Here is a 10,864-nt window from a genome sequence, read left to right on the forward strand (position 1 = left end):
CATTTTAATGTCCGCACAATAAAAACAGAATGGCCGCAAAAATGAAATTAATCCTCACCGCGTTTTATCCCCTTTGCCGAGTTACATGTTATGTAGTTGTTAAAGTGGTTAGAAGTTTGCAAACGTTTAAATTATATTATCGTGGACGTGCGGGATTTGGGAGATGTTTTATGCCTTTTCGAGTAGAGAGGTGAAAGGAAAAAATATTGCTTTTGAATTGTTCACCGAGATCATCTAATGGTCAGTGACTAAGGCAGTGACGATGTGGTAGAAGATGGGCAATGCTTGCCTAGATAGTTCTTATTTACTCTTGCCTTGAAAAGGCTCAGATTTCCTCATATGGCTACAATTAAATTTGTTTTTTCCCACTCCAAGGGCAGGCACCCAAAAATTGCAGAAAAGGAGCCTTTGTTTTTACGACTAAACGCGACACATAAAAAGCTCTCCAGACACCTCTTAGAATTAACTAACTGCCGTGACTCACCTAAATATCCAATTTAAGATATCATTTTCGCTGTAAGTACCTAATCAAGGAGTGCACGGACGGCCTAAGCGTCCATTTAACACTATATGGCCTGTCACATAATTTAGAGTGCAGGATCGATTGGACAATTTTTAGATATGGTCCAATTTATTTATATTGATCAAGAGAACAAAAAATATTTTTTGCACATATGTGATGCAAAAAATATTGAAAATTACAGCAACTTATGGACTGCTGATTTTTTTTATTATCCTTTTTATTGCATTTATAAATTTTTTCCTTTTAAACAAGTTTATCATTGTAAACTTGGTAATTTAGATTGAATTCGAGTATGAGAATTCAATTGCAAGGTATGACCTATTATCCAGTGATCCTTTGCCCCGCCCGACCTAGTTTGCGGGGTAAATGATCTGATGGCATTTATAGTGCAACAGTAAAACTGCTTCCAGGATTGAGATTTGCGGATAGCCTGTGATTTTTTTAAACCCCTCGTAGCTATTTTGAGACAATCTGGGAACCTAACCCGAGAACTCCTTCACAGGAGCCGCCCTTACGACCACTAGGCTGTTAAGGCAGATCTAAATAATCATGAACAAAGAACCATTAATCGAAGTTAAAACATCTGAAAGAAGCTCTGAAATAACAATAAGCCGATATTAACCTTCTTTTTATTTTCCAATTCACGCAAAAGTGAATGGATTTACGTGTTCTGAAATCCAAATCCTCGTCGGTAGATAACGCAGTGCACGATACAATCCCACTGAAGGGATTAGCCACACAATGCTACTTCGAAACCTTGTTACCAACAGCTTCTCATGCAAAACTCAACTTTAAAACCACAAGCTTAAGAGTCAGTTTTGCGAAATGTGCCTCTTTGTTTGTTACAGGCTATTAATGTTACTGCTGGGGACCCGCTGAAGTTATTAGTATTGTTGGCTGTCATGAATACTGTCGCCGAAATGAATTTGATTACAATTTCTTTTTAATGATCATCATGATTTATTGGGTGACCCAATTTTATGATCAGTTGCATTTTTTTGCGCGAACGCTTAGTCATGTCCTGGATAAAGTGCGGGTGTTTAAAATAAGAGAAAATAAAGCTTTATAAATAAATCTGGATGCGAGTTAAGTCAGCTCTTTGTTGTGCGCCAAAGTATAAGAACTTGAGCTGCAACTAAAAGCCACCTAAAAGCAACCTACCTGAAAACTGTGATACTCCAGACAGCATCGACAGCCCCGAGTGCCGGCTGTGTGAGGGATGGATCATCCCTATGGAATATATCTCCGAGTCCTCGAATTGCCACATGGTGACTTTTAAAATTAAATTGACATCAATTATCTAAACCGACTTAACCGCCTTCACCACAGACAATCCTAACAAAGGAAACTCACTTTCGAGTTCTAATTAAATCAAGACTTTAAAGACTGATAGGGAAATATTTTTTTAATTTATACCAACTTTGTAATTTATCACAATTTTAATTAAAACGATCATTTTAATCTGATGTGTGGTGATATGCATGAGTACGGCGCGTCCGCACGGCACGGAGGGTGCGACGCGACTGAGCAAACCAGCAGCTCTTTGTTGTTTGCCGGCGCGGGTGGGGTGCAGGTGGGGGCGCGGGTGGGGTGCAGGTGGGGGCGCACGGGGTGGCGCCGACGTCACCGCCCGCCCTCACGCCTCGCCCGCGGGATCTCTACAGATACTGATATCATTTTTCTACCGCGGCAGGCTCGCTTTCATCACGTTAATTGGATTATGATTATAATCTTACTACACAAGGGATACATGCTATTTTTGTAGATTTTCGGAATTACGCAGATAACTGGAAGATGGGTACAAAATATGATAAATTGTTCATTGAACTTTGGCTGGGTTAAAAATATAGTTAGCTGCAGATAACAAGCAAGATTAGGTAAGTAGACAGGACTTTTCTATTTGTTTATTATTTTTAATTCATGATAAAATTTACTGTTATTCACATCTGTTTACAAAGTAAAGAAAATGTCACTTCTGAGCCAATTATTGAAAGGACCATTTGAGCCAAACCATTGATTTAGTCACTGCAACAAGCTTAATAAAATGTTGATGAAATGTTCAAACATTTTACTTTTGAGAATTCTGCAATTATTTGTAATCAACTTCACTTGTCATTGTACCGGGTTTATAACGCAACAAAAATATTTTCTCACATACCTACTATATTTTTGGAACCAAATGATTTTTAAACTCACAGAGCCAAGTATCTAATTTATAGTTACCTACTCAGCGGTTCATGAAGAAATGTATCTTATAATAATAATTAAAGATAAATAGATTATTTTGCACTCAGAAGGCCAATGCAATGAAAATTAATCATACATTGTCTACTCAAGTGTTAGTAATCAACATTTCTAAGGCCTTGTCCTAAGTTTTGATTTAAGAATATTTAATAGTGCTCATAACCAGGGTAGTCACTTAACTAAATAATACATGAGTCTTAAAAATTTTTTTTTAAAGGAATGATTTGATAAATTGAAACTGCATCAAATAATTAATACACATGGCATTCTTTAAGCAAAAAATATTATTTGTATCGCTGAATTAATATATAAAAGATATTCCTATTCAGGGCAACAAATATAAAAGTTAAAAACAATTTAATTATCTACAGTGGAGGTTATTGATCTTACTAGCATCAAGATAGTTAGCCTTAATTATACCTCATCAGTTATTCTTTAACAGTATATGGGTGGGATTATTATTAGATTTAGAGAACAATTGGAATCTAATAAGAAACAGTTTTTGATAGTTTGTCGCCTTTGTGGAAGGTTGGTGAGATTCTCTTCCCTTTGGAATCTTTTCTGTAACAGAATTCAGTCTTGTATAACTGTACAGCAATAACTAGGCCAATCATAATACATTTTGGCACTCTTGAGTTTCCAAACTTTCTAGACAGTCAGCCCTTTTTATAACGCTTAAGAAATTTATCATATCTAAATTAGGATATTTTTGGGTTAATTAACTAATAATTAATTGAATTAATCACCAGATATCGAGGTAATTGAGGAATGAAAACATAGACGCACTGTGCACTCTGGAACGCGCCCTATCAGTTTTCGCAAAAACATTTCTTCCACTAGAAAGTTTTCTTTTATGACATAAGTGTATCCAATACAGCTAGGTACTTACCATATTCTCTAAAAAGCTTCTTATATTCACTGAGATCGTTCTGGTCAAGCCATTCATCGACCAACGCCGTCTCATCGTCGAAGATTTCCGTAAACACAACTCTAACTAAATAAATAAGTGAACACATAAACAATACTGTGCCAAAGTAATGTACCCGTTTATACATGTTTAAAGTTCTTGGTCATAATGCCATGTTCATTTATATTTAATTATAAAAATAAACATTACTAAAATGAGGACGGCCTCACAATTTTGTTTTGATTGTCATTGTCAAATTGTCGCTTGACATATGATTTTCGCAGCGTTCCATTCCGTTTTAAGCAGTAACTGGAGTTGCAGTTTTTAGTAATACCAATACGAAAGAAACAATATGAATCTTTACCTTCAACTTTATTTAACTTCTTAGTTTTAACATAAGGGAGTGTAAAGCAGAGTACATAAGATTCCTCTCATCATTCCTGTTACATCAGTCATGAACGTGGTCACCAGGCCGGGTCTGAATGTGAAGGCAGTATTTCAATACATATATTCATTATACATATTCATCATCATCTCAGCCATAAGACGTCCACTGCTGTTAACATATGCCTCCCCCCTTGATGTAAATAGATACCTGTTGGAAGTCCAGCGTCTTCTGGCAACCTTTATAAGGTCGTTTGTCTACCTTGTTAGTGGACGTCCTACGCCACCTATACATATTTGCAACTACGATATTGAATTAACTGCATAGTCAATAAAGAAATTACCCACACAGTAACGCACTCATAAGTTTGAATTTTCATGCAGATGCAGTTGCTTACACTTAGCTAACTCATTCGCCCATTGCAGCAACACACGTCGTAGGTACCATGTAACTAAGTTGCTGAAGAGATTGTTGGTTTTTTAAAACGCGTTAATCTCTGGGAAGACTATACTGTTTTGAAAATTTATTTCAGTGTTAGATAGCCCATTCGTTTAGGGAGGCTATGTAGTCCGTTTTATCCTGGTTCACAGATTAGTTGGTGAAAACGCTGTCGACAGCTAGCACTTTATACTTTATTATAACATCCTTAATAGAATCTTTAGTGATTTGTAGACATCTCTGTGGCCAGTAGAAAATTTGCCTCTGAAGAGGACGATTATGTAGGGAAAATGAGACTACAAATAAAACAACAAGTAACTATAATCTATTTATATAAATTGATTTGTTTTCAATATCACAAGGGAGTGCTCGCACAGTCTAGGAGCTGCATAAAGCTAGGTGTGTTCGATCACAAATTACGAAAAGGGATCTTAACTCTACAAAATTCGAAGAAAAATTATGCGCTTTAACACAGCCTCTTGTATGCCAATCAGTCAAACATTAGCTCTGAGCATACATCGAGCTGCCATCGACTTTGTGAATCGAAAACCATCCAACATAACAAAATCTAAAATATATTAAAAATAAATGTCTCAAAAAAGTTACATAACTTATAAATATCAATATAAAATGAGAAAATATAAGCTTAAAAAACATGAAGAATAACTGTTAAATTTTGAAATAAAATACACAAAAAAGTTTAAGTTATTGGATTGGATCGATAAAACACTGTGACTGGACATACAGGATGGCGCGTAAAACTACGAAATGAGATATAAAGGCCATTCCTTTTACAAGATTCACGCAGATACATCAGAAGCAGTCTCGACTCTCGAATTAGGCTCTCTGCACACTTAAATGCTAGGACCACACTTAGGGATATACAACAGACAAGTGTAAATTACGTCCTAAATTGACAAAAATTGCGTGGAATGGACCTTGATGGTGTATTTTACTTAATCTTGAGTTTGTCAGCCAGGGAGCATGAGAGGCCGGTGCCGTCTGGTTCCACGTTGAGTTTATCCACCTTGCTGTCCTTGATGACCATGGAGAACCGTTTGGAGCGGTATCCGCCGAGAGGGGGCAGGTTGATGCCGAGGTCCAAAGCCTTGATGAAGGAGCCTGTAGGATCAGCCAACATGCGGATCTGCGGATAAATTAAAGTAGATAATTAATAACTGAGATATACATCAATCTAAGTCGTTAGTAGATTAGGTAGTTGGGTCATTAAATTCACATCTGCATAGCCGATCGGCCCCGCATTGCGGAATACTAATAACTATAAGTGAGTACTATAACTTATTGTACGTAATAGAGATGGAAACATGGAACGACTCAGAGTTTCGAGCGCTCGTAATTAAAATAAATCGCTTTTTCAAACAGGGAATACTAAAGACTTTATTTATATCCCTTACCTGATGATTTTTCAGAAACACAAACAATCAATATCAGATCAAAGTTTTATTTTTGACTTTGAAACAAAGTTATATTGTATTCGGTTAACGACCGCAAGGAAGGTTACCCACGGCTGAAGGTTTTCGCCATTCGCTCAAATTATTCATTAGCTACGTGACAAAGTTTAAATTAACTATTTAAGTTCCGCCTTTCAAAGTAAGCCGTTTAAATACTGTTTCAGCAATATAAATGTTTATGACTGGCCGACATTGACGAACAAGATATTTTACTTTCAGTCTTATACCATCACAACACAATTATTTTTTTATTTGTACCCTACAAGCTCCAAAAGTGCTGAACCGATTTGAAAATTCTTTCACTGTTGCAAAACTAAAATTTTCTCGAATAACAAGGGCAATATTTTATCCCAGCACGAGCAGTGATACCCACGAGACCCGGGGGAAATCGGCTAGTAACAAATATTATCTTTTAAAAACTGTTTCGAGTTCATAAAATAATTTGAATTTTTTATTTGAAGGGAATAACAAACAGCAGTATATTACACAGTAGGCATACAATATAGAGCTTATAATAAAGTAACAAATATACTACTCAACACGTTATCCACAGATTACAATACAGAATAACTAGTTATTATATATTGTATTATATATATTTTAATTAAAATTATAATATAATATGTCACAATTATAATATGTCACAAAGTGATTTTACTAGTCTACTTTCATGAACCCCTTTCCCTGAAAGAGAAGAGAACACCTAATTTGACAATAATTGACATCCTGCTACCAATTTACAAATAGGGGACCTAGTTTGTTTGAATAACAGAGTAACAGCGATGTTACTAATAGAGATCTATCATAAAAAAAAAAACGTCTATAGGGATAGGGACCATAGAAAAGGCTTTCCTATTTTAAGGTCCACAACTGCATAATGTTTGTGGCTACGACCGGGTTAATTTAATCCTGCGGTCTGTCCCGAATGGTCGCGATCGATTGTAGAATTCGCACACATTTGAACTGACATGATTCCTATTGCACAATTCAAAGGCAATGTGTTATTGGGGTTATTGTATACTAGCTTCTTCTAGCGGTTTCACCCGCTTCCTGAGGAAACTACTTCCTAAATCCGGATTAAAAAATAGCCTACCTAAGTAAGTACTTGTATGTTATTCTGATATATCCCACCAAGTAGAACAAACTACCACAAATACAAAGACTTGCGTTTGCGAATTGATAAGAATCACTTTTTATCCGTTTACAGACCTCAATTACGCAAAAATTCACACGTTTGTAAAATGCAAGTAGTTAAAGACACAAGGGCCAACAAAAAAGGGGTTTTTAATATCGTGACATTGAAATTCCTAAGTCAAGCGTTGTATAATCAAGCCGGGCTTCCGTACGGCTGCCCCCGAAATTATGAAAAGCTTTTGATCTCCCAAATTTTTAAGGCCCGTCCCGTGAGGGTCAACGGCCTATTTTTAAGGGTTGACTTGTGTTGTTTAACTTTCCTGTTGCATGAGCGGCGAGGGATTATTTTAAGATCCTTATAAAATTATTATCTAATGAGCCGCGAACGATTCACTGTTCTATATTCTAAGAGCCATTATTAGCAAAAATTGCGAACGGGATGAAAAGACTTACTACTTATTAAAGTAATTGCCGATAATCATGATCGCAAATTAGTTAAACAAACAAAATTATTTATGTATCTGAAGAAGCAATTTACGTTAATAGTAAAATAGACAACTCCTTGATAATCTCAACAAGTATCATCATCATCATAAATCATATAAAGTAATGAAGTAAGTTATTAAGAATCATGGATTTGTACAAATCACGACCTAGACCAAGTTACACGCGACTATGACCCAGAAAGACAAAAAGTATGAAAGATTCATCGCTCCAATTATTCCTTATTACTGCAAACCAAGATCGATAGACACTTCAGCGTTTAAACAGTAAACGGTAGCATCAACTTGAATAATTTAGCAACCAAAGGCCGGAGGTCATCACGAGTGGGGCGTATTGATTTCATAATGAGTTCTGTAGCCGCCGAGCCAACTTCCATTATAGCCCATTATAACTTAATATCTTCGTACATTTTTTTGCTATTTTCTTGGCCATTAGGTTTATTGACAAATTGACTGTGAACAGTAAGCCGTTCGTGGTATAATTTAATTAGATGATCGTTTAGTGCAGTCAAGGAAATAATGTCGGATGAAAAAGCGTTATTTGCTTGTTATAAAGCAAAAAGGTGTTAACGAATCGTGTCCCAAAATGAAACTGTTTGGAACTGTGTAAATAGTTCCTAGTTATCGTTTCGTACGTGGCTTATTTGGAACACATAAAGTATGGGGTCTTATTTATCACGACTGCCAATTTAGATGAGATTACTCATCTGCACTAAAGAAATCGTGAGATCTCATGGCCGTTACTGGACAAGCACTAAATTAAGGTCCATTTTACGTTTACGCGAAACATAAAATGTTGATTTTATGTCGGTGTTAGGAAGTCATGCAAGTCTGACAGTTAAATATAAACAGATTCAACAAAAAAGGGCCATAATAGCTTATTTATGTACACTGTAAACAGCAGTTTGCGAGGCGGCAAGGGTTAACAAACTTACCGCACGCGACCCATAGGCACAGCTGACACGCGACCAAGACTTATCAAGATGACATTCATGCAACTTGATTTAGGAAGAAATGGCACTTGGGAGTATTATTAGACTTGTACCGTGTCATATTTAAATTATAGACATGCCTGTACATAGGCAAATTCCTTATTAATTTTATAAATGCGAACGTAAGTTCGTAAGTATGAAGACGCTTTGGAGAAGGGTATGTGGGGAGCTGACCACGACCCCGACCGACGACGTAGCATCGTCAGACTGACGACAGACTCCTACTAGATGGACGGACTATCTAAGCCTTATCTAAGCCTTCTTCCGAGAAGCAATGGATACGGGTGACTGACAACCAAGTAAAGTGGAGAACCTTGGAGAAGGCATTTGTCACACGCGTACGTCATTCGGCTGTAACAACGACGACGGACAACGGTGGAGATGCGAGAAAAACCTGAACTTGAGGTGCTTGGATAGTTTTTTTTATAGGTGCATGACAATGACCTAACAATGAAACCTATTAGGACACAACTAAAATCTGCGGCCGCAGAAAGGATCCCACTAAGCAGAAGACACAATATTATTGAAAATGAGCTTGGGAGTCAACAGCTGGCGCGATGCGGCGATCGAAGCCTTAGTTATGCATTAATAAGCATTGATTTTCTTTGACCTTCCTTCCATTTTAAACTTGGACTTTTCCTTGGGTTCATTTAAAAGCATGATATGACAATTTCAATTATGTAGGTAGTTTGTGGTAAGGAAGCATGATTCTGATATTTCATCAGTTGATAGCATAAGTAGTTTTTGTAATAACTACCAGTAACAGAATGGATGTTTTTTTTTTTTTTTCTTTATTTATTTAGGGACTTTTGTACTTAGATACATGACAGTCCCATTGTACCTTATAATAGTAATAGTGGATGATTGATGCCCAATGGAGTCCATTATTTCCTTGGTTTGAAAAACTAATTTGTAATCATAAAGATTTGTGTTTGAGATTGACCACTGGCTACCTTGGGGAGCTAAAATAAACACTCTTTTTTCAAATGGAGAAGGGAGCAAATGTGGATTCGTGTCCCATACTCGTCACATAGACAATTATAAAGTTTTTATTCTAACAGTATGTTTTTATTTTAACAGTACTTACCTACCTTCTTTACAAAGTAAAAAAAAAAAATATTTTTCCATGGCAGATAATAAATATTTCTTCTGTATCATGTTTCATGAATTTTCCTGTTATTTTGAGTATTTTGACCTTAATTTATACAGCATTATTTAATCAATTGTACTATCTGTTTGTGAATAGTTATGTTGTTACTCCTTGACCCCTCCTGACATAATGTTTGCAACTATCAGAGCTATACATTATTTATTCATTGGAAGGTTAAAATGACAACCTGCTTTTACATGTGATTATAATGTATCTACTATATCCCCTTCTACCTTTTTTTAAAATTATTTTAAGGATGTAAAAAATACTTAATTTATAATTAAATTAAGTTTCGATAAGCTTCACTGTTGAGAATATGCCTTGTTAGGCTTAAAAATACTTATTATGCTGAAGCTTACAGTGGTAGTTATAATGTTCAACGTTATGTTACACAAAACATAAAAATCTGCTACCAAACTTAGTCAACCAACTGAAGAGGGAGGTTCCTTACCTTTCCCTTGGTGTTGTGCTGGGCCCCCCAGGCGGCCATCACGTAGGGGTCGTTGACGGACACGCACACGATCTCGTTGACTCCATCGGCCTTCATCTTGTCGGCATTCTCCACGTAGCCCGGCAGGTGCGTCTTCGAGCAGCCCGGCGTGAACGCGCCAGGCACCGCGAACAACACCACCGTCTTCCCCGCCGTCAAGTCACACACGTTCACTTTATTTGCAGGAGAATCTTCGAAAAGATCGCCCACCGGCAAGTTATCACCAACCTAGGAACACAGCGCACGTCAAGACCGGCTATTATATAATTTCAGGACACACTCCCACAAAATAATTACCTTAATGGGTGCCATGGCTAATTGCGACGTGTGTAGCGCTCGACCGGCCGCTCGCCTTGACGATGCAGTTATACGAATAATAGACGGGCCGGTGAGAAACATTTGTAGTGGGTTATGTATTTTTTATTATCTTCGTTTTATCGATCCTTTCAGTCAACAGATGATAAAATTCTGTGACCTCTGGGCGAATATGACATTTGATTGACAGTTTGTTTTATTTCTTTAGTGAAATCTAGTGCAGTGCTTCTTCTTTTGGATATTAATAGACCTTAAAATAAATGTCGGTTACAGAACAATATTTTTGTTTCAGAGTTTAATATTGATGATAG

At 36.7% G+C, this 10,864-nt stretch overlaps 2 protein-coding genes across 6 annotated transcripts in view; both read right to left on the reverse strand.

Moving 5' to 3' along the window:
- The window catches only part of LOC110381909 (apoptosis-resistant E3 ubiquitin protein ligase 1), a 42,710-nt gene extending 38,783 nt beyond the window's left edge, over positions 1-3,927 (reverse strand). For 4 of the 5 annotated variants that reach the window (XM_064037593.1, XM_064037591.1, XM_064037592.1 and 1 more), the window contains exon 1: positions 3,657-3,927. In XM_064037593.1, coding sequence (XP_063893663.1) covers positions 3,657-3,822 — 166 coding nt within the window. In that variant the 5' untranslated portion in view covers positions 3,823-3,927. Of the gene's footprint in view, positions 1-1,684; positions 2,052-3,656 lie in introns of those variants that run through there. The other variant, XM_064037594.1, reaches the window with a different exon arrangement.
- An 885-nt stretch (positions 3,928-4,812) lies between these two features.
- LOC110381907 (peroxiredoxin-5, mitochondrial) lies at positions 4,813-10,719 on the reverse strand. The gene is made up of 3 exons (XM_021342338.3): positions 10,536-10,719; positions 10,200-10,466; positions 4,813-5,644 (listed from the first exon to the last, which is right to left on the reverse strand). Exons 1-3 carry the CDS (start codon positions 10,635-10,637, stop codon positions 5,450-5,452), a joined length of 564 nt encoding a protein of 187 aa, XP_021198013.1. The 5' UTR covers positions 10,638-10,719; the 3' UTR covers positions 4,813-5,449.
- Between the last annotated feature and the right edge of the window lie 145 nt (positions 10,720-10,864).

The sequence above is a fragment of the Helicoverpa armigera genome, chromosome 13, assembly GCF_030705265.1.
Source record: "Helicoverpa armigera isolate CAAS_96S chromosome 13, ASM3070526v1, whole genome shotgun sequence".
In the NCBI taxonomy this organism is placed as follows: Eukaryota; Metazoa; Arthropoda; class Insecta; order Lepidoptera; family Noctuidae; genus Helicoverpa; species Helicoverpa armigera.

Coding starts and splice junctions, on each gene's coding strand:
- LOC110381907 (XM_021342338.3), bottom strand. CDS start 10,637: ATGTTTCTCACCGGCCCGTCTATTATTCGTATAACTGCATCGTCAAGG. Junction 10,467..10,535: donor TAGCCATGGCACCCATTAAG/GTAATTATTTTG, acceptor CTGTGTTCCTAG/GTTGGTGATAACTTGCCGGT. Junction 5,645..10,199: donor AGCACAACACCAAGGGAAAG/GTAAGGAACCTC, acceptor ATTTATCCGCAG/ATCCGCATGTTGGCTGATCC.